At 43.1% G+C, this 22,103-nt stretch overlaps 1 protein-coding gene across 1 annotated transcript in view; it reads left to right on the forward strand.

The window, feature by feature from the left end:
• The first annotated feature begins 2,821 nt into the window (after window positions 1-2,821).
• Window positions 2,822-22,103, forward strand: part of SPATS1 (spermatogenesis associated serine rich 1) — a 32,064-nt gene continuing 12,782 nt past the window's right edge. The window contains exons 1-4 of the mRNA XM_087817242.1: window positions 2,822-2,938; window positions 10,638-10,774; window positions 13,242-13,366; window positions 15,273-15,434. Coding sequence (XP_087673368.1) covers window positions 2,822-2,938; window positions 10,638-10,774; window positions 13,242-13,366; window positions 15,273-15,434 — 541 coding nt within the window. The remainder of the gene's footprint in view (window positions 2,939-10,637; window positions 10,775-13,241; window positions 13,367-15,272; window positions 15,435-22,103) is intronic.

A 22,103-nucleotide genomic window follows, 5' to 3' on the forward strand; every position in this document is an offset into this window, starting at 1 on the left:
TCTGGTTCCAAGGTGACCTGCAGACCAGGCTTGGTTGGGGCATGCAACCAAGGGAGGAGCTGCCAGCGCTGCACCAGGTGCAAGGGAACCCTGGAGAAGCCCTCTGGTCAAGTGATACTCACCTGCCCTCCGAGACCCACAAGGTTTCCGGCCCAGCTGGTGCTGGGCGCCCGTGGACTGAGCCTGAGATCCGAGGGCCACCAGGACCCCTCAGGTGGCTCCTGTGTCCCTCCAAACCTCAGGGCCAGCACCCGAGCAGGCCCGGTGCAGGAGACATGTAAAACTTGCTCAAGGGATGAAGGAAGAGTCACTCGGGAGGTATTTTATTTTATTTTATTTTATTTTATTTTATTTTATTTTATTTTATTTTATTATTTTATTTTATTATTTATTTCAGAGAAAGGAAGGGGGAGAGAGAGAGAAAATCAATGATGAGAGAGTCATTGATCGGCTGCCTCCTGCACACCCCCTGCTGGGGATCGAGCCTGAAACCGGGGCATGTGCCCTGATGGGAATGATCTCCTGCGTCATAGGTCAATGCTCAACTGCTGAGCCACGCCGGCCAGTCCTGAGAGGTTTTTAAGCTGCAGAATCACGGGAGGTTTATGAGTTGCAGTTCACAGGACTCACATAGAGTTTCAACTCTGTGATTTGCCTGCTGGCCCTGAAATCCTTAGACTAACAGATAGGTCTTGATGTCTTGGAATCTGCTGGTGCAGGTTAGGGATCTGGTCTTTTTCCTCCCAAGAGAATGCAGATAGGAGAGGGAGGGTGTCAGCTCAGGCCGTTTTCACATCCATCCATCTACCCATCCACCTACCCATTTATTCATTAATTAAAGAAATGGTTATTGAATGCTTATATGTGCCAGGTGCTGTGCTAAGTACTTGGTCTATAAGCGTGAACAAAACAGACAAAAATCTCTGCCTTCCTGGCATTGTTGCATTTTGGGTCATGACATTAATAACGATGCTGTTGCCCAGGTAACATTTCTGTTATGGAACCTACCACGTTTACCATGGGATAAGATGATTACACAGACAAAATGTGTTTTTTCTTAAACTTCAGTAAGAGGACATGCCCTGGATATAATGTTAAATAAATAAGCATGAGTGAAAATTGTATACGTAGTTTAGTTCCAACTATGTTAATATTTGTGTGCATAGAAAAAGGACAGGTGGGAAATAGCCCCTAAATATTAGTAGTGGTGTGGCAGACTGTATTTCCTAAGATGGCCACATCAAGGTCCCCCACACCCCGGGCTCCTCATACAATGTGACCTTGATTCTCCCTTTGAGAGGTATGGTCAAGGTTTCCTTTCCCCACATCCCTGACAATATAGCTTCTACCTGGTCCTGCTGGGATGCTTCTATTTGGAATGCCAGACGCTGTGAGGAAGCACATGGAAAAGCCATGTATAGGTGATCCGGCCAAAGCCCCAGCTGAGGTCCCAGCTGATGGCCAACACAAGTCACCAGACATGAACGAGGAAACTGGAGCCACCTCCTGACTGCAACCATGTGAGAGACCCCAAGCACGAACAGCTTAGCTTAGCCTAATTAGCCAACCCTCCAGAATCAGGAGAGAAAATTGATAGTTTGGGGGTGATTTTTTATATACAATAGATATCCAGAAAAAGTGGTTTACCTAGATTGTGGGACTATGGGTATTGACACTACTTTTCTATATTTTCCCAAGATTTCTACAGTGACCACTTATTTTATAATGTGTAAAAAATTGTTATCAAAAATAAAAACATGGTCTAAACTTTTTCACTTCGCCTAGGGAGGAAAAAGATCTGAATTTGAGTTGAGGGACTTAAACTAGACTTGGAGAAAAGCTTTCCATGCAAGACTGATTAGTTGCTGGGAAGGACTGGTAAGATAAATTCAAGTCTGTATGGTGGAAAGAGTGGTAGGTTTGGAGTGAGGAAACTTGGAAATGAATCTCCGTTTTCTGGGTGACCTTGAGCGAGCCCTTGCTCAACTTCAGCTTTCTGTTTTGTAAACAGCAGCCAACTGTGTAAGGAAGATCACACCAGCCAGGGCACCTGGCCCAGAAGAGGCGCCCGGGAAGTGGTAGGTGATCCTGTCTAATCAATGCCAATGATAAGCGGGCATCTGCAAGCTTTGTGGAGGGCTCATCCTTCACTGCCACCAGAGGCCACAGATCCAATAATGAAACTGCCCAGAGAAGAGCCACGCTTTTTGTCTTTTTGTTTTTTAAAATCCAGAAACGCTGAGCCACCTTTCCAATGGTCCTTGCCCACGATGCCCCACCAGGGCTGGAGCCTCCAGCTCTGCCCCTTGCAGAAGTCTCCATCGCACGCTGAGCACCCCTGAGCCCCGGGATGCAGCGGGGGACCGGGGAGCCCCGCCCGGCGCTCACGGGCGCCCCCGCGCGGCGCGGGCCCGGTGTCCCGGCAACCCCGGAACGCGCCCCGGTGGCCGGCAGGCGGCCCAGTCCCTCCGGCCTTTGGCTCTGGGTTCGTGGCCGAGGATCCGGCAGTTTGGCCGCCAGTTGGTGCGTTGATCTCACCTGGTCTTCCCTGGAGACCCCGGGGGAAGGGGCTGAAGGCCCGCAGGTGGAAGGGGGCAGCGAGCCCTGCTGGGGCTGGGGAGCTCTCACCCCAGCCCTGGGGCATCCAAACCGTGGGACACGGGGCACAGGGAGCCAGGGAAGCGCTGAGGAAGAGCCAGCCCTGCCCTCCTGACTTTCAGAGGCATGCGGAGTTTCTGCTGCTTTTGGTTGCTACGTTTCTTAACAAAGGTCTTCTTGGCCTCCAGCTTGCTTTTACTGTGTAAAATCAACAGGTGCGCAGATGACTCCAGACCCGGGAAGCGGCCCCCGGGGCTGCCATCTCCCCTCCATCTCCAGAGCGACCCGCCCGGGACAGCTGCAGAGGGCTCAGGAGGAAGGAGCCTCCATCCCCACCGCCGTGGGCAGGAGAGACAGTTGAGTTTAAGAAATCAGGAGGGCTCGATGTGGATTCGGTCTCATACCCAAGTGCACCAAAGCCGGGAGACACCATTTCAAGTTTAAAAGGAGGCTAGTTTGGGGGTATATAGAAAAAGTACCTACTTGTGTAGAATTGTGCCTTTATTAACCCAAGATCTGATAAGGCAGAGAGCATAAAGCAGAGAGTCTCATAAATGAGCCCCTGGACCTCCCAACAGCCCCAGGGGCGTATTACAGCCCAGCAAAGGGAGCCAGGGCTTTGACCTGCCCAGTGCTTCAGTCAATAAATGGCGAAGCTGGGATTTGACAAGAGTCTTCCGGTCTCCAAAGTCTATGTTCTTTCTTTCTTTCTTTGCTCGTAGATTAGTAGATGTGTGTCAGTGTTTACTGGATGGGACGGGTCAGGTAGAAATTATGACCACTTTAAGGAAAGGTTTAAATTAAATCAGGGATAATAGTTCAGTAATTGGTTCTTAAGGCTGAGGGGGAAATTTGGGGACACATTTGCCTTGAGAGAACAGTGCCATGGAGCAGAACAGCCACAGTTTCTCAGAAAACTGCGGAGTGAGTATATGCCCAGGATGACATTTACCTGCTATAGGTGAGTGGCCTGTGTGCCGCAAGAAGGTATCGTACAATCTTCGGCCTCTTCCCCATCAGGTCGTCCCGTGGTCCCTGGTCTTCTGTCCAGGCCTGCGGTCTCTACACTCTGCTCCACATGACCCACCACACCCACTTACAAGTGGGGCCAGTGGGGCAGACGATGTAGAATCGTTAGTTGCCCTACATGCTAGGTCAGCGCGGAGAAAAAGGTTCTGGAATTCTAACCTTAAGCTCCAGACTTCTCTATGGTTTCCAGGTGGTCCTGGGTTAAGGAGGGAGCTGTTGTATTAAGGTGAGATAGAGGGGGGCTCCATGTTTCTGAGTTAGGGGCACTAGCCCCTGAGATCCCCAAACCACATTAACCAAAGAACTGTGGCTTCCTGTTCTGCCCTGTAGGTATGTCCACTCGGGAGACCACACCTGAGCTCACGGGGTTCAGGAATGAATGCCTCGGAAAACCAGTTGAAGATTAATGCACAACTGTGGGTGTATAGGAATTTTCCGTCACAGAGGGCCTATTGCTTTCATTCTTCTCATGGGAGTCTGTAACCCAAAAAAGGGTTAAAAACCACTATCCTAGATCCTTGGGTTGTTTGTTGAGCACAAAAGCAGGGGTGGGAAACTGAATGCTTAGTTAAAGAGCATCCGCATTGAGCTAACTTGGTCTGATGTATCATTTCTCCCTTCCAGACAGTGCTATTGTGCAGATCAGCTGAGATGACAAATGTGTGAAAGAGCCTTGGTTATGTAAGGTGTTATTCCTGCCTAAAGAAATGGAAATAATTATCCTGAATTCTACAGATGGTACCAAAGAAACAGAATTTCTTTCAAACTCTTCTTTCCCCCTGAATTCCTTTCTAGTTACCAGAACCCTAGCTTGGTCTTTTTGGTTGCATTGTCTTTCTTCATCTCAGTGTTTTAGTGACTTTGTTAGAATTTCCTGTCTTATGGCTTACTGGATATTTATTGTTTTCAAAGAGCAGTTGTCATGATAAATGGTGATCCTTTCAGGAAGGACTTACCTTAGCTTATTTGTTCCTCTCCACAGCCTAGTGAGCTGGACAGAGAGGTGGGGCAGGCCTTGGGGCTGGGCACAAAGAAGGTCACTGGCCTGCTTAAAGTTACCTGACGTCCCTCTGAACATCAGTATCTGAGTGGAAGGGCTCAGGCTCTTCTGCCTGAGCAGATGTGGAGAGGCAACCTGAGGCCACGTTTAAATGTCTCTAAGTCAGGTTTGAGGCTGAGTTACTTCTAGAAAGATCCTGTAGTCATTTGAATCTGGAGAATGTGCTGTGTGCCAGTGTAGCAGGGAGACTGCTCTTTTTGTCCTTGCCTGTCAGATGCCTTCCCTGTTATAGCAGCCACAGGCTACTTTCTAGAGTGTTGCCAAACAAAACTTCTTAAGCAAACAAGAAAATATGCTAAATCTGTAGGCGTAATTTCACTGCTTGCTGGTTATGTAATACATTCAGATTTTGCCCCTAAAATGAAAGACAAAACAAAATCAAAACCAAAAAAATTGTAAAGGGGCCCAGTTCTTGCTTTGGTGACCTTTAAAGTCCTCTAGTGGCAAATATACAATTAAAATGTTTACATGCTGTGAAAAGGCAATAACTGTTAAAGCCTCTGGGCAAAATTATCATAAGTCAATGCTATAATAAATAACTTAGAACTTATTTATGAGAATCAACCTAGTTTACATCTCTGCCCTTGATCTTATTTTTTCTCTACATGTGTGGGTCCTTTCTGCATCCTTATACCTAAATTCTGTACCTTTTATATAGATTTGTTTCTAGAAGTAGAACCACCGGCTGAAAAGTGCACTTCTCATAGGCTTCGGAGGACACTTATGGCCAAATTGCTCTTTAGTAAGGTGAAGATACTTCCACCAAGAATGCCATTCCTCCAAGTGGGACCAACCTAGGGTATTTGCAAACTGATGGCAAGTGATAGTATCTTAAAATTCCGCTTTTTGATTATTAGGAAAGATGAACTTTCTTCTAAGTGTATGTATTTATGTGTGTGTATTTTATTTAATGAATTACCTAGTCATGTCTTTTGCCCATTTTTTTCTTTTTCTTTTTGGGTATTTATTTTCATCTTATAAATTTATAAAAATTCATAATTTGTGTCCTGGCTGGGTGGCTCAGTTGGCTGGAGCATCGTTCCAAACACCAAAAGGTTGTGAGCTCGATTCCTGGTCGAGGCCGGTGCAGTAGATGTTTCTCTCTCACATCAATGTTTCTCTTTCTCTCTTTCCTCCTCTCTCTCTCTCATTCCCTTCCTCTCTCTCTAAAAATCAATAAAAATATATCTTAGAGTAAGGATTTAAAACCTCCCTCATAATTTGTCATTAACTTTTTCTTATTGTGTATGTTATAAATTTCCTTTTAGCTTATAGTTTGCTGAGGAAGTTTTAAATGTATTATATTCAAATTTATGCATTTTCCTTTGTTTTGCCTATATTTGATAACTTTCTTAGAAATAACTTCCCTGCTCTAAGATTATATAAACATTTACTTATCATTTTTTCAGGTACATTGTTTAAGTTTTACATTCAAATCTATAATTTATCTAGAATTTATTTTGTGATAAGGGAGATTTAATTTTATTTCCATACCAAATGGTTAATTGTTTCAGCAATATTTTTTGAATAATCAATTCTTTCTTCACTGAGATAAAATGCCACTATTATTATATAAAATTTTATGGCCTAGCTACATTTTTCATTTTGTTCCATTGATTTATCTGTTAGGGTTTGTATCAGTACCATCTTGATTCCTGTGATATTAAACTACATTTTATAAATTATACTCCATTGCTGGCCAGTGTGGCTCAGTTGGATGGAGCATCATCCTGTACACCAAAAGGTAGTGGGTTCGATTTCCGGTCAGGGCACATACCCATGTTCTGGGTTTGATCCCCCCAGAAGGCAACTGATCAATGTTTCTCTCTCTTGCTCTCACCCATCCTCTCTAAACACAGTAAAAAATAAAGTAAAAAAAAACACAAAAAACCAAAAAAATTATACTCCATAGCTCTATAGCCTTGAACACATTACTTGACATTTTGGGTTCTCAATTTCTTTATATGTAAAATTATTACTATTTTATCTGTAATTATGACTTCCTTTTTCTTCCTAATACTGTATACTTGTGTTTGAAATTTTTTCTTGAACTTTATGTACATTATTAGGTTTTTCCATGAAGCCATAGTTCTGATCATCTTTTTCATTTCATTCATTTCTGCTTTTATTTTATTATTTACCTCCTTAACATTTGTGGTAATTTATTTTTTCCTTATTTCTTGAATTGAAAGCTTAGCTCATTAATTTTGGGATCTTTGTTTTTGTTACACTTTAGCCCATCAATTGTAAGATCAACCCTTTCCACAGTTTGCAGCTCTGAAGTTGAATTGGCCTAACCAGTGCTGTGGGCCCAGGGCCAGGTGTGAAGTAGTCATAAGCTTTGCTGTATGAGCACTGAACAATGCAGAAAGTGTGTCTGCCGCTTGGAAGAAAGTTCCAGAGGCAGGAGAGGAGCACTCATTTAGAAAGGCTGCATCACCCATGTTTTTTTGCAAACGAGGTCAATGTGGGTGTAAAATGTGGACATCAGTGATTGAGTTGAAAAGTGAGTCAGTAATCAGATATTCAAACGTGAGTATGGTTTGGAGAATGCCTTAACCAATTTATTTTGCATATATATATATATATTTAGATATGCACGTGAGTGATATGTGATTAAAATCTCTAAATAAGTCTAAAAGAGTGCTTCAATAAGTATAAAATAAAAATTCTAAGTGGCAAAACATTGTGCCATAGTTTATTATTACTTATTTTTAATATATCTTTATTGGTTTCAGAGAGAGGAAAGGAGAGGGAGAGAGAGATAGAAACATCAATGATGAGAGAATCATTGATCGAGCCCGCAACCCGGGCATGTGCCCTGACCGGGAACCGAACCCCATTCGCCTGGATCCCAGGTCGACGCTCAACCGCTGAGCCACGACCGGCCGGGCTGTGCCATAGTTTAATTGGCAGCCTTTGGGTTTTTTTTGGCTAGTTCTCACCTGAGGATATTTTTTCCATTTATTATTTAGGGAATGTGGAAGGGAGAGGGAGAGACAGAGAGAGAGAAACTTTGACGTGAGAGAGACACGTCAATTGGTTGCCTCCCGCGCGTGTCCGGGCCCGCAGCCGGGGTACCTGCCCTTGGCTGGAATCAAACCCCAGGCCCTCAGTCTGCGGGCTGATGCTCTAACCACTGAGCCAAACCAGCTAGGGCGGCAGCCTTTGTTTTTTGTGGTGCATAAAATAATAATGCTATTACAGTGGATGGTGTCTTGTATTCAGTGAAATACAATATATACATCTATGGCTCACGTTTCTAATTACTGCTTTTGTTGAATCCCACAGGTTTTGCTATATAGTACTTACGTTGTTGCTCATTAAGCACTCATGCTTTCCATTACGATTTCTTCTTTTATATGAAATATTTACAAGTGTGGTTTGAGTTTCCAAGCTTATGGATGCTTTTTGGCTGTCTTTTATTATTGATTTCTAACTGTATTGCATTGTGGTCAGAGAGTGTGGAATGTGTTATATTTGTTGACTCTACTTTTGAGGCTCAGTATATGGCTTTCGGAGACCTGTGCTCTCCGCTCCATAGCTCTGCTCCTTTCTCACCCCTCCACTGGGCTCCACTCCATTCCAACTGTTTACACCTTCCCTGTGTCTGGAGCTGCTCTGGGCCCAGCGGCATGTCCCAGAACAGTATGTTCTTCCCACACTTGGCTGTCCCTGAGAATCAATCACCTGAGGTGCTTCTTCAGTCCAGAGGCTGTGCTCCAACCACTAAGCCAAACCAGCCAGGGCTACCTGAGGTGGTGCTTAAACACACTGATTCCCAGGTCTTCCCTGGTAGGTCTGGGTCAGAGCCAGGGAACCTGTATGTTTTTGAACAAGGGCCCCCACCCAAGGTGGTTCTCATGACTAGCAAATCGGGGATACCAGGCAGCTGGGAATCAGGAGGTGGGTAGATGCAGTGCTGGGATGGAGCTAGACTTGCAGAGGAGGAAAGTCAGTGCCAAATGTGAGCTTAAGAGCTACTGGGGGAGGAGAACTTGTTAAAAATGTGGGTCCCCAGGCCTCACTTAGAGAGTTCTAATTCAGAGGGTCTGCGATGGAATTCGGGGATCTATACTTTTAATTCTGATGCAGACAGTCCTTAGGCCCTACCCTGAGAAACCCTAGAATCGAGATAGTGTGAGGGGAGGAAGTAGCTTGGCTGGCCTTCAAATGTTGTAGAATCACAGGGAATCCTCATAAGAGTCAAGGGTTTGGTGACAGGGTTGGGACTTGACAAAAGTGCAAAAGATGTGATCCACTTGCTATATGAATTTGAGAGGGAGCCGATCAGAAATGAATAAGAAATTGTCTGAGTAGCAGTCCCACCGAGAGATGATGGGAGTTTGCAGGTGGCCCGTGGTATAAACTCTGTGCATGTGCAGCATGAGACTAGGGAGGTGGAACAGCAGTCAATCTAAAGATGCACTCAAGAGCCAGAGAAGTCTGAATCTTATTTCTTGTAATTTTCTTATAACCAGGCGTTACATTGTGTCTATTGAGCTCCTATGCTCTATGAAGTTATGCATAAAGAAATGCACTATCCATTTATCTGACATTTTAAAAAATGAATGGACAAGGCACACGCTTATATAAAGTGATGAGAGAACAGCTTGTCTTTCACAAAGCAGTAACTGTATAGCAGAGTGAAGACAATAAATAAACTCCTCTGACAGTTGCAGGACTCCCTTACTTGTAATTGTGGGTGACTGGAGAGTTATAATTTTTTTCCATTTATTGAAATCTGTTTTGTGCCAGGTCCTGTTCTGAGTGCTACTAAGATGACTAAGACACAGTTCGTGGGGAAGTTGTGCGCATAAAAGAATGACGACACTGATACTGTTGTAATTAGCTAGTTATGAGTAACTGGCAAGGAGCAAAGGGTAGGCCAGGTATTACAGGAGTGCCCAATAAAGTCTGGGTGAAACAGGGATGGCACTTGCCTGTTAGTCACTCGTGGGAACAGGTCATTGGCCAGAGTAGGCGTGGCCACTGCAAGGGTGGGAAGATTTGAGGTTCTTAAGCTCCTAAACAAAGGAGTTCTTTCCCTTGGTTCTCTTGGGATCTTGTTGCAGGGGGCACGCTTGCTTGGCTCCCCTGCGTTTGCCCACATGGCTCACAGCCATGTGGACCCCATACAATGGGCCGATGGACTGTAACTAGCTTATTGCTGTACTGGACTCAGCTCCACCATGGAAGGGAAAGTTTCGACACTGGTGTTGCTTTTAGCTCTGCTGAATCCCCAGCTGCACATCTTCAGGGACTGGATTAAGGGAAACGGGACTTTGCAAACCCATTCTACACAAATAAAAATCACTCATTCTCCCATGGGAGTCTTAGAAAATTCTTTTTCTCAGGATATCGTAAGAACCCCATTCCCACTAGCCATGGAGAAAGACTATCCACACATTTCTCCAATAACTACAGTGTGAGGGGAGCCCATACAAGTTTTTGAAGACAATTCTATGTGTTGTGATCACCAGCTATATTCATTAGTCTTTCTATGAACAGATTCTTTGGAAAATTGTATTGAAATGCTCAGTAAATGTACAATGATATATAACTTGAGTCAGATCTTATCTCTTTTACTTAGGTCAGAGTAGACTAACTATGTGGAGATGCAAGCAGTCTAGCATAGTGGTTAGGATTTTAGACTGTAGTGTCATATGAACTGTGATCAAATCTGGGCCAAGGTGTTTTTTTCTATGTGATTTTAGGCAAGTTCCTTAACCTTCTGAACCTCAGTTTCCTCACCTGTGAAATGAAAAAGCAATACCTATGTCTGTGGGTAGTCATGAGAATTAAATGGGCAAATGTGTGTAAGGTGCCAATACTCAGTATACAATAAATGTTAATTTAAAAATTATAATCTAGGGAACAAGACAGATTGGAAAGTATTTTCATTAATGTAGCCAAATGATGATATCTATGTGTTGCAGGTACTAAACAGAAGGATTTTCTGGAATCTAAGGGATGCTTTGCCAACACAACATCCTCTGGCCAGAGGGTCAGCCCCTCATCTTCTGTTGTTACAAGTCCAAGTGTCAGTGAGTCTCCAGGCCCCTGCAAAGTGTCTGCTCACTCAGAGTAAGTAAGGGTCCAGTGAAGAGCCATAGACAGTGGGGCAAATTCTGACCAGGGAGCCAACAGTCTGATAGGTAGCTTGACATCTCCGACAAGAGGATGGATTCTGGGGCCAGACTGGCTTAAAATCCCAGCTCTACCAATTAGCATCTCTGTGACCTTGGGCAAGTGATTAGATGACTCCCTGGCTGTGCAAGTGCTTGCTTTTATAAAGTTCAAAAGCAGGTGAAACTGAACTATATTTTTAAGGAGTACATATGTACATACATAGGTGGTAAATCTTATAGAAAAGCAAAGAAATGATTACTATGAGGGTTAGAGTCAGGATAGTGCTTCCCTCTCCAGGAAAGGGACACAGACGGTGCCTGGGGAATGGGAGGGGATGGGTGGCCTTGTTTTGTTTGATTCTTGTCGTGGATGTTGGCTTTATAATTATTTATAAAATTGTATTTATATTTTAAGTTTTATATACTTTTCTCTGTTTATATATCTTTTACAGTAAAATTTTTGAAAACCTTATTCTGACAAATTTTGTTATAATAAAAGTAATTCAATTTGTTGTAAAAATTTTGAAAATATAAAAGCAGTATTTAAAAAATCACAATAACTCCACCTCTTAGAGAATCAATGTTAACATTTTGATGTTTTTAATATGCATAAGAAAGACTTCTATTTCTTTCTTATGCTCATAAATATATATTTATTTGACACAATTAAGATCATATTATACTACTCTTTTTTTTTTTTTTAAATATATCTTTATTGATTTCAGAGAGAGGAAAGGAGAGGGAGAGAGATAGAAACATCAATGATGAGAGAGTCATTGATAGAGCCCGTGACCCGGGCATGTGCCCTGACCAGGAATCAAACCCCAATCGCCTGGATCTTAGGTCAACGCTCAACCGCTGAGCCACACCAGGCTGGGCTATACTACTCTTTTTAAAACCTGCTTTTTCCCCACTCTGTATTTACTCTTCCACAGTCACCTATTTATCTGTCCCTGTCCTCTGCCCCTCGACTCTAAGCTCCTTAAGAGCAGGGACTCTGTTTGGATGCCCAGTGTCTGGAACAGTGCTTGCCACAAAATGTCCTCGGATAAATGTTTGTTGACTAAACAAAGTAGGTGAATACTTCTAAAGTTGTTCTGGAAAGTCTCCTTTATCCTTGCAATCTTTTTTACACAATTTGTTCAGCAAAGCCTTTCCAAAAATATTTAGGAGAGATTTATTTCACTCCGATGTCAAAATTATCACATGTTCTGAACTGGGGGGCTCTGAGTTATTGCATTTTTTTTTTTTTTTTTTTGCTCTACCTGCATACTACCAAAGTTCAAAGATACAGTATGTTATTTAAAACGTGTGGGTTATTGAGCTAGTGTTCGTTACGCTTTTCAGGCAACGTAGTCCAGAGTGAGGCTGCAGATCAAGCTCTAGGCCCTGCCTCGATGTGTTTTACCCTTTGCTCCTCTGAAGGTCTATTTCCTTTTTCAAGTGGAAATGGTTCTACATCGTTAGATTGTTGGTAGGGAGCAAACACAAGCAATATAAAGTTGCTTTGAAACTATTCAAATACAAGGGTGATGTAACCTTACGGAAAAATAGCCTCTGGTTTGGTAATAGATAACTATACGTGAAAACACTGGCCAAGGCCATCTATCACCCACAAAGCCCCTTAAACTGGAAGTGATTGCGTTTGCTGCTGACACCCACAGCACTTTGATGTAGGCCCTTTGTTACCGGCTGAGCTGCCAGGAAGTTCAGCACCAAACATAATGCTCTGTTATTATAACCATTTCAGTCTAGGTTTGTTTTAATATCCCATCATGTATACAGGAGACATTTTGTTTACCCATTCATCTGTTGATGGACATTTGAGGTGTTTCTACTTTTGGGCCTTCGTGAGTACCGCTGCGATGAATATTTATATACATATATCTGTTTGAGCCTCTGTTTTCAAGTCTTCTTCTTTCTTTAATACTCATCTGAGTATCTGTTGGGGGAGAGAGGGAGAGAGAGATCGGTGTGAGAGAGAAACATTGATTGGTTGCCTCCTCTACGTGCCCTGACCTGGGATCGAACCTGCAGCCCAGGTATGTACCCTGACAGGGAATCGAACCTACAGTCGTTTGGTGTAGGGGACAACGCTCCAACCGACTGAGCCACCTGGTCAGGCCTCTGTTTTAATTCTTTTGGGTATGCCCTAAATGCCTGGGAGTAGACTTCCTGGGTTGTATGGTAACTCTATATTTAAATTTTTGAGAAACCACCGAACTCTTCTTAAGCATGCAACTTTTGAATATGTTTTAGTCTCTTGAATTGTGAATAAATAAGTCATATGTTCATGGATGTGTATGGAAGAGTAGGCCTCGTTGTCATAAGTGAGGGTAATTCTAGTGTGGGATGTGTAAGATCAGGTTCTCAAAACCAGTTTAAGCACATGGGCGAATCTAAGCCTTCTGCTTCCTTTCCAGCCCTGCTGCAGATTTGGATCTGAAATCCTCCTGCTCACATTCTGATCACTCCTCTGAAACCTCACTGCCTGAAATCCAAAAGGATAAATATCTCGGGGAGTTTAGCCTGCTAAAGTCGCAGACAAGTAAGTCAGCCCTAGGTCTTCCTCCACGTGCCTCCAAGCCCAGGGTCTTTCCAGAAGTCTGCCATACTGTTGGGCACCATGCACTGAAGACCCACTGCATGCTAGGCATTCAGCGTTCTTCATCTCTAACTCTCACAACTCCTCTGCTGGGGAAAACATCATCACATGTTTTTCAAAAAATGAAATGCCTTTATATAAAAACCATAAAAGAACTGTATCAAAATGCTAAAATAATAAAGAAGTATATAGCCCTGGCCAGGTGGCTCAGTTGGTTGGAGCGTCGGCCCTCGAACTGAAGGGTCTCGGGTTCAATTCTGGTCAAGGGCACATACCTCAATTGAAAGCTTGATCCTGGGCCCTGGTCAGGGCGCGAGCACCCAATCGATGTGTTTCTCTCACATCAGTGTTTCTTTCTCTCTCCCTCCATTTTACTCTCTCTGAAAAGCAATGGAAAAAAAATATCCTCTGGTGAGGATTAAAAAAAAAAAAAAGTTGCGGGTTTGATTCCCTACCAGGGCACATACCTAGGTTTCGGGTTCGATCCCTGCTCAGGGCATATATGGGAGGCAACTGATCGATTTTTCTCCACATTGATGGTTCTCTCTCTCTCTCTAATCAATATAACATGTCCTTGGGTGAGAATAAGAAAAAAGAAGTCTATAAAATATATAAAGAAACCCCATCCCCAGTATTCTCCAACAATGTCCCCACTCTGCCCGATAGCTGTGAAGAGTTTAGTACATACACTATTCTTCCAAAATGTTGACATGCACATGTGTTTGTATGTATAGATATGCGGGTTGCTTTTCACTAGTAGAAAATAGTATACAAACTATTTTCACTCAAAGTAGATAGATCCTGGACCTTTTTCTTTCTTTTTTTTTTTAAAAACACTGTCATTTCTTTCTTTTTTTTTTTTTAATATATCTTTATTGATTTCAGAGAGAGGAAAGGAGAGGGAGAGAGAGGGAAACATCAATGATGAGAGAGTCATTGATCGGCTGCAGCCCGCAACCCGGGCATATGCCCTGACCAGGAATTGAACCCTGATTGCCTGGATCCTAGGTCGACGCTCAACCGCTGAGCCACGCCCGGCCGGGCGTGGACTTTCTTCTGTGTCAATACATGTAGATCTCTGTGGTTAATAGAGACCTACCCATTTTACACAGAAGGAGACTGAGGCTTGGAGAGGTTTGGTGACCCACACAAGCACACATAGCTAGGAAGCAGTGCCTGCCTCCAAATCCCGCGTTCTTTCTTGGCCACCACAGAGCCCAAGTGTTTCTCAAGCAACCATAGAGCTATTAGGGGATCTTTTGTTGCTTAAAATCACTTTAGCAATTTTATAGGAAAAGTATAGAATGCAGAGACAAAGACGCCGCAAGGTCCAGTAACTTGGCCGAGGCCTCACAGCAGCCTTTCCCATTTGCCATAATCACATGTATACATACATGCTCTGGCGTGACTGTCGCATGCATGTGCCATTGTTGCTGCTGACGCCGTGTTCCATCTGGTTAAGTTGCCATGGTTGGTCCAGCCCTCCTCTGGCTGATGGGCATTCCCTTCTTCCCACCCTCTTATCAGAGTGAAGGTTGGACCGTAGGTGCTTGTAAAGCTGTCTCTGAGCTTCCCCACCCATACATCACTTCCAACCAGAAAGTCGGCTTTATTTTTGGAGTAGAAGGTAAAAAGGAAAAGAAAAGAGGCCTCTTAGCTTTCTCCCCACTTCCCTTCCTTTTGTGTCTAGTCTCAAAGAGGCTAACCCTGCTCTGATGCAGGACCAAGGAGTTACGCACGTTGGTAAAGGTACAGCCAGAGAGTGCCTGGGGAGTGTCACGACCTTTGTCACCCTGTTGCATTATGAGGCTGGAAGCAATGTTAATGGAATGATTTCGATGTCTTGCAGAAGATGGGAAGCGTCCTGAGTGGACATTTTACCCGAGGTTTAGCAGCAATATCCACACCTACCACGTTGGAAAGCAGTGCTTCTTTAAGGGGGTCTTCCTCGGCAATAGGAGGTCTCAATCAGAGAGGACGGTGGACAAGTGCCTCGGGAGGAAGAAATACGGTAATGTTTTCCTCCTGGACCTTCACTGTGCAATGCCTGAAATTACCCTTGAGTCATGATTCTGCAGGCCCAGCATTCCGTGGCTGCGGCAGCCCTGCGAGGTCACTGTGTCAGCCTAGCGCAGCCAGGAAGATAGGGAAGTGAAGGCGACGGTTGGCAGGCTGCACTTTTTGGCAAAGAACTCACAGCATATGCTGAGCCACATTTCTGCCTTACTCCGAATCTCATGAAATGCTAATGTGACATTTAAGTCATCAGATAAGTTGTCTCAGATACTTATTAATAGAAACCTTCATTGAAGTTTGAAGAAAATCATTTATGTTTCAGTTATATGCTACCTGTCATATGCATTTAAATTGTACTATCTATCTATCTATCTATCTATCTATCTATCTATCTATCTATCTATCTATCTATCTATCATCATCTATCTATCTATCATCATCTATCTACCTACCTACCTGTCCATAATTTATTAAAGACACTAAAGGGTTGCTGATTACTGACAGATCTTTCATGGCATGCTCTTCTACAGAAATACCAGTGTAGGAGGCAGCCACTGTCTCAGGGATGAAGAGAATGGCTGTAGCAGGAATACAAAGAGAAAGAAATAGAAAGTTCCCATTTTTGAGTTTTAAAATAGGCTTTTAAACTCATATCAGCAACAAGTAGTTTTGAAACCGAAGGATTTTGTTTAGGTAGAGAGTATGTGAAAAGTCAGACTAGAGGAGGTAGGAGGGTAGTCATTGATATGGGGACTTGGAAGAACCCGGCTCCTGGGATCAAAATCTAGTGGGTGATTGGATGTGAATCTAGCGGGAGCTCTTGTCTCAGAGTGTGGCTGGGGGACGACCTCGAGCCTCAGAGGGAGGTGGCATCTGCCCTGACTCTGAGCTGGAGAGTAGTGATAGCTGTGGGCAATGGGTGGGCAGAAAGCCAGCCTCAGAGTCTCATCCACCCAGGATGTGTGGAAGGATAGCTGCCTTTCTGTGCCCTCTGCAGGCTGTGGAGGTTGGGACAGAGAGGAAAAAATGAGAGAAGGGGAGAGAGCAAGCCGAGAGAACTGCACAGGCCTCACACTGGAATGCTGGGAGGCCATGGTGTAATGATCTGTGGATCGTCAAGCCAGGGATCTTATGAGAATAAATTTACGCATCACCCGATGCATTGTGGACGGGGCTGGCTTCCTGAGGCTCAGACTGGATGACACATTTTAACAGACAACAGAAATAAATGCCAACTCTCGGAGAGTAGCAAAGATAAGGTGAGCATCAGATACCAGTGTGGTTTGCAGACAGTAACTAAGGCCCCAAAGCCTTCCACTAACGCCCTAATGTTATGTAAGCCTACTGTGCACGCCTCTACTTCCCATTCCCAACTGAGATGCAGCCATAGGATAGAATATGAAGGATTTATTTAACTGATTTGAATCTGAAACAACTGAGAAAAACCAAGAAGGGACCACTTTTAGGTGTATATTACTTAGGAATGCTCTTGGCCGCAAGTAAGGGAAAAACAAATTATCAGAGGCTTAAATCATAAGATATTTATTATATATCTAAAAAAGAAGCTTTGAAATCTAGGCTGCCCAGTAATGTCATCAAAGATATAGGCTCCTTCTGTCCTATGCACTGTCATTCTTAGTAGCGTTGGATTCAGTCTTATCAAAGAAGCTTATCAGCCTGGCTGGGCGTGGCACAGAGGTTCAGCATCAACCTAGGATCCAGGAGATTGTGGTTCTATTCCTGGTCAGGGCACATGCTCAGGTTGCGGGCTTGATCCCCAGTCGGGAGTGTGCAGGAGGCAGCCGATCAATGACGAGTCATCATTGATGTTTTTCTCTCTCTCTCTTTCCTTTCTTCTCTCTGAAATCAATAAAGATATATATCTATATATATATCTATATCTATATATATATATATATCTATATATATATCTATCTAAGCTTATCATTTTATGGTAGCAAGACAACTGTTGCAGTTGCAAGCATCACGTCTATATTTAAGACCAGAAGAAGAGGAAACTCGCTTGTTGCCTACCCCTTTTAGAAGGAAGGAAAAGTTTTACCATATGGTCTTTAGGAGGCTTTCTTTCACTCATGTCTCACTGACCAGAACTGAGCCAGTGACAATAAAGATAAAAAGTGAACGGGATTATAGTGATGATCCGAATCTAACCCTAAACCATCACTTCCCTCCTACCTCGATATTATCCTAAATTTTGTGATTATTCCTTTTCCTTTCTTCCTTTTATTTTTAAAAAAAAATAAACACTGCCCAGCCGGGCGTGGCTCAGCGGTTGAGCATCAACCTGGGATCCAGGCGATCAGGGTTCAATTCCCGGTCAGGGCACATGCCCGGTTTGCCGGCTAGGCAGCCGATCAATGACTCTCTCATCATTGATGTTTCTATCTCTCTCTCCCCCCCTTTCCTCTCTTTGAAATTAATAAAGATATGTTTAAAAAAATAAAATAAAAAAATAAAAAAATAAACAAAATAAACACTGAGGTGTATTTATTGACTATATAGAATAAAATTTCACAAACACTTATACGCTTCTCACTCTATTTAAGAAATGGCATATTACCTTTATATTTGAAGCCTCCAATAGGCCTCTCCCTAAATATAACATTTTTCCTCCCCCTACTCCAGTGGTAACCCCTATTCTACCTCCATTAAAAAGTAAATATTTTTATTAAGGACATTTTCAAATATGTGCCAAAGTAGAGAGAAGAGCATAATGTAACCAGATGATCCCATCACTCAGCTTCAACAATTATCAACATGTGACTAATCTTGTTTCCTTTTAACCCTTTCCCTCAGGGATTATTTATTTATTTATTAATCCTCACCAGAGGATATTTTTTCCATTGATTTTTCTCAGAGAGAGTAGAGGGAAGGGAGAATGGGATGAGAGAGAGAGAGAAACATCAATGTGAGAGAGACACATTGAGCAGTTGCCCCCCCCCCCCCCCCCCGCATGGGCCCCTATTGGGACCGGAGATCGAGCCTGCAACCAAAGTATGTGCCCTTGACCGGGAATTGAACCTGGGACCCTTTGGTTCTTGGGTCGATGGTCTAACCACTGAACCAAACTGGCCAGGGCCCTCAGGGATTATTTTAAAACAAGTTCCAGACATCATATAACTTCATCTGTAAATATATTCGTACGTACCTCTAATAGATAAGGGGTTATTTTTATTAATATGACCACAGTCCCCTTCTCATGTCTTTAAAAAAAAGCAATAATTCATTAATATCACCAAATATTTCGTCATTGTTCAAGTATCCAATTGCTTTACAAATGCCACAATTAAAAAATATTTATAGTTTGTTTAAATTAGGGTCTAAATAAGGTTCACACTTACCAATTAGTTAAAAAGTCTCTTAAGTCTCTTTTAATATATAAATTTTCTTCCCCCCTTTTTTTCTTGCAATGTATTTGGTGAAGAAACTAGATTATTTGTCCCCAGTCTAGAGTTTGCCACAGTGAGGATTCAGCTGATTACAGTCCTGGATACCATTTAGCAGGTTCCTCTGTCCTGTGTATTTCTTGTGAACAGATAATCTGATGTGTCTTAGTGTGATTACTTCTTTTAGGTGATGCTCTGCAATGACTTCTTTAAACATCAAATGCAGCGGTCTTTTTCCACTTTTCTCTTTCTTGATTTTCTGGAGCACTTGATGTTGTTAAGCTTGACACTGAACACTTATTCCTTTATGAGACTCTCTCCTCCTTCACTTTCTTTTATTTAAAAATTAAAAAAAAAATTCAGTTATAGTTGACATTTAATATTAGTTTCAGGTGTACAACATAGTGATTAGACATTTATGTAACTTATGAAGTGATGCCCCTGATGAGTCTAGGACCCACCTGGCACCACACACAGTTATTATAATATTATTGACTGTTCTCTATGCCCTGCATCCTTCTCACCCCACCTCCCAAATGCCCTCCCATCTGGCAGCCATCAATTTGTTTTTTGTATTTAACCCTCATAATTTCTTTTCTTTTTCTTCTTTTTCTTTTTGATCTTTTTTTTTTTTTAATCCTTACCCCAAGATATTTTTTCCATTGCTTTTGAGAGAGAGAGAGAGAGAGAGAGAGAGACGTCGATGTGAGAGCGGCACATCGATTGGTTGCCTCCCGCACATGCCCCAACCAGGTCCGGAGATCGAGCCTGCAACTGAGGTACATGCCCTTGATAGGAATTGAACCTGAGACCCTTCAGTCCACGGGCTGATGCTCTCACCACTGAGGCAAACTGTCTAGGACAAGTTCCTTCCTTCCTTCCTTCCTTCCTTCCTTCCTTCCTTCCTTCCTTCCTTCCTTCCTTCCTTCCTTCCTTCCTTCCTTCCTTCCTTCCTTCCTTCCTTCCTTCCTTCTTTCATCTTTCTTTTAAATATATCTTTATTGATTTCAGAGAGAGGATGGGAGAGGGAGCAAGAGAGAGAAACATCAATGATGAGAGTCATTGATCAGCTGCCTCCTGCACACCCCCTGCTGGGGATTGAGCCGCAACCCGGGCATGTGCTCTGACCAGGGAATCGAACCACGATCTCCTGGATCCTAGGTTGATGCTTAACTGCTGAGCCACGCCGGCCGGGCAACCCTCATTTTTTCTTTGAACAAGTTGGAGAAGCAGCTTCAGGGACTGCCATTTTCAACTGGAATCAACACATTATAGAAAAAAATATATTTAATTAATAGTTGACTTCCAGCAGCTATGATCAGGCCTCCCTAAAGGCCTAATTTATTATCATAGGTGGGCAGACAAAATGTCTATGATTATAGGTTGTAAGGAAGTACATCTGAAAAAATATATTTTTCTCTTATATGGGCCTTCCTACAGTAGAGCATATTGTAGTGGTTGGAATAGGGTGGATTCTGCTGGAGTAACAAACCCCTGAAATCTCGGCAGCTTAACCAAAGTTTACTTCTTTCTCTTGTAAAGTCTACTGTAGCCCGGCTGGCATGGCTCAGCAGTTGAGCATCAACCTAGGATCCAGGAGATCAGGGTTTGATTCCCAGTGAGGGCACATGCCCGGGTTGTGGCCTTGATCCCCAGTATGGGGTGTGCAAGAGGCAGCCGATCAATGACTCTCTCATCATTGATGTTTCTGTCTCTCTCTCTCCCTCTGCCTTCCTTTCTCTGAAATCAATAAAGATATATTTTAAAAAAAGTCTACTGTAGATCCAGCAGCTCTCCAGGATAGCTCCCTTCCAAGCAGTGACTCAAGGATGTCTTTTGCTTTCACCTTGTGACTTCTCCATCTCAACACATGGCTTCTAAGGTCACCATAGCAGGAGAAGGAGGGAGTGCTTGAGGGTCACATATCAACTGTAACTGCTTTAGTCTGGACATGGCACACATCATCTCTGCTCCCGGCCTGTTGGTCAGAACTGGCTCTACCTGACTGCATCGGGGTGGAGAGACGTGGGGCAGAACGTGTTCTCTGGTTCATATGGTTCTCTGGTTCATATGCTTCATATGGTTCTTTGGTTTTAATGCACATATCCCATCTTCTAGCTCCTGAATGACTTCATAGCTCGGAGATTGGCCAGTTTATCTGAAAGCACAAACGAGCATGATGTGTTATGGATCTATCAGCTATTGACACACAGTGGCCAGCACTTCGGGCTAATAGGTTGAACAGACATATTACCTCAGAGGTGTTGTTTGGGAGACTTTCCTCTAAAAGTAACATCTTATACTTGGATACAAGCCATTGGTTCTTTTTCTACTTGCTGACATTATCTTGTGAAATCTGGTAGATTTCTAAGTGTTGTCCTCAGACCACCTGTGTCATAATCAGCTGGAGAATTTGTAAAAAATGCTGGTTCTGGGAACTACACCGGATCTTCTGAAACAGAATTTCTTAGGGTGGGACCCAGGAAGCTGCATTTTTAATAAGCTCTCTAGAGGATTCTGAGGTACCCTAAAATTTTAGGATTACTGTCCTATGGTATATGGCATTTACCACCTAATGCAATATTATTTAACTTCCTTATATGCATGCCTTATTTCTCCATCTAGATAAGATTCCCTAGGTAAAGGTTTATACCTTTGCTAGATGGCAATTGTATTTTCCAGATTACAAACCAAATTTGGAGTGGGAGTGGTATTAGCCTAGTCCTGATTTCAAATAATAATGACAAATGTTACTTGAGTGCTTATTAGGGGGCCAGATTATCTCATTTAATATTCATGATAACCCTGCAAAGTAGACGTTTGAAAGAAACAGTTTATAAACAAGGCTTAGGGAAGTTAAATAAATAGCTACAGGGCACAGGACTAGAAATTGCAGAACTGAATTTGCACTCAGGCATGACTGACTCCAAAGTCTTAACCCTCTCACCACCTTTTGCTGTTGCCTGACCTTTACTTGACAGTGCCCTGGTTTGGGATTCAATAGATAGGGTCATTCCACTCTCCTTGCTAGCAACCTTCTGCACTCGTGGACATCAGGCACTCCATCCATGGGTGCAGTTGATGCTATTTTACTATACTTAAGAGCTAATAAAAAGTTTAGATGAAGAGTCTTAGCAATTGAAAAGGCTTTTTGAAAGAGAATAGTAAAAAAATATTAATTTCTCCAGTACTTACATCTACTGTGAGATGGCTTCTCTGAGTTAGCCAGAGGAATTTGGGTAGGAAAAACCTTCCCT

The sequence above is a fragment of the Miniopterus natalensis genome, chromosome 5 (assembly GCF_054644295.1).
Source record: "Miniopterus natalensis isolate mMinNat1 chromosome 5, mMinNat1.hap1, whole genome shotgun sequence".
Lineage (NCBI taxonomy): Eukaryota > Metazoa > Chordata > Mammalia > Chiroptera > Miniopteridae > Miniopterus > Miniopterus natalensis.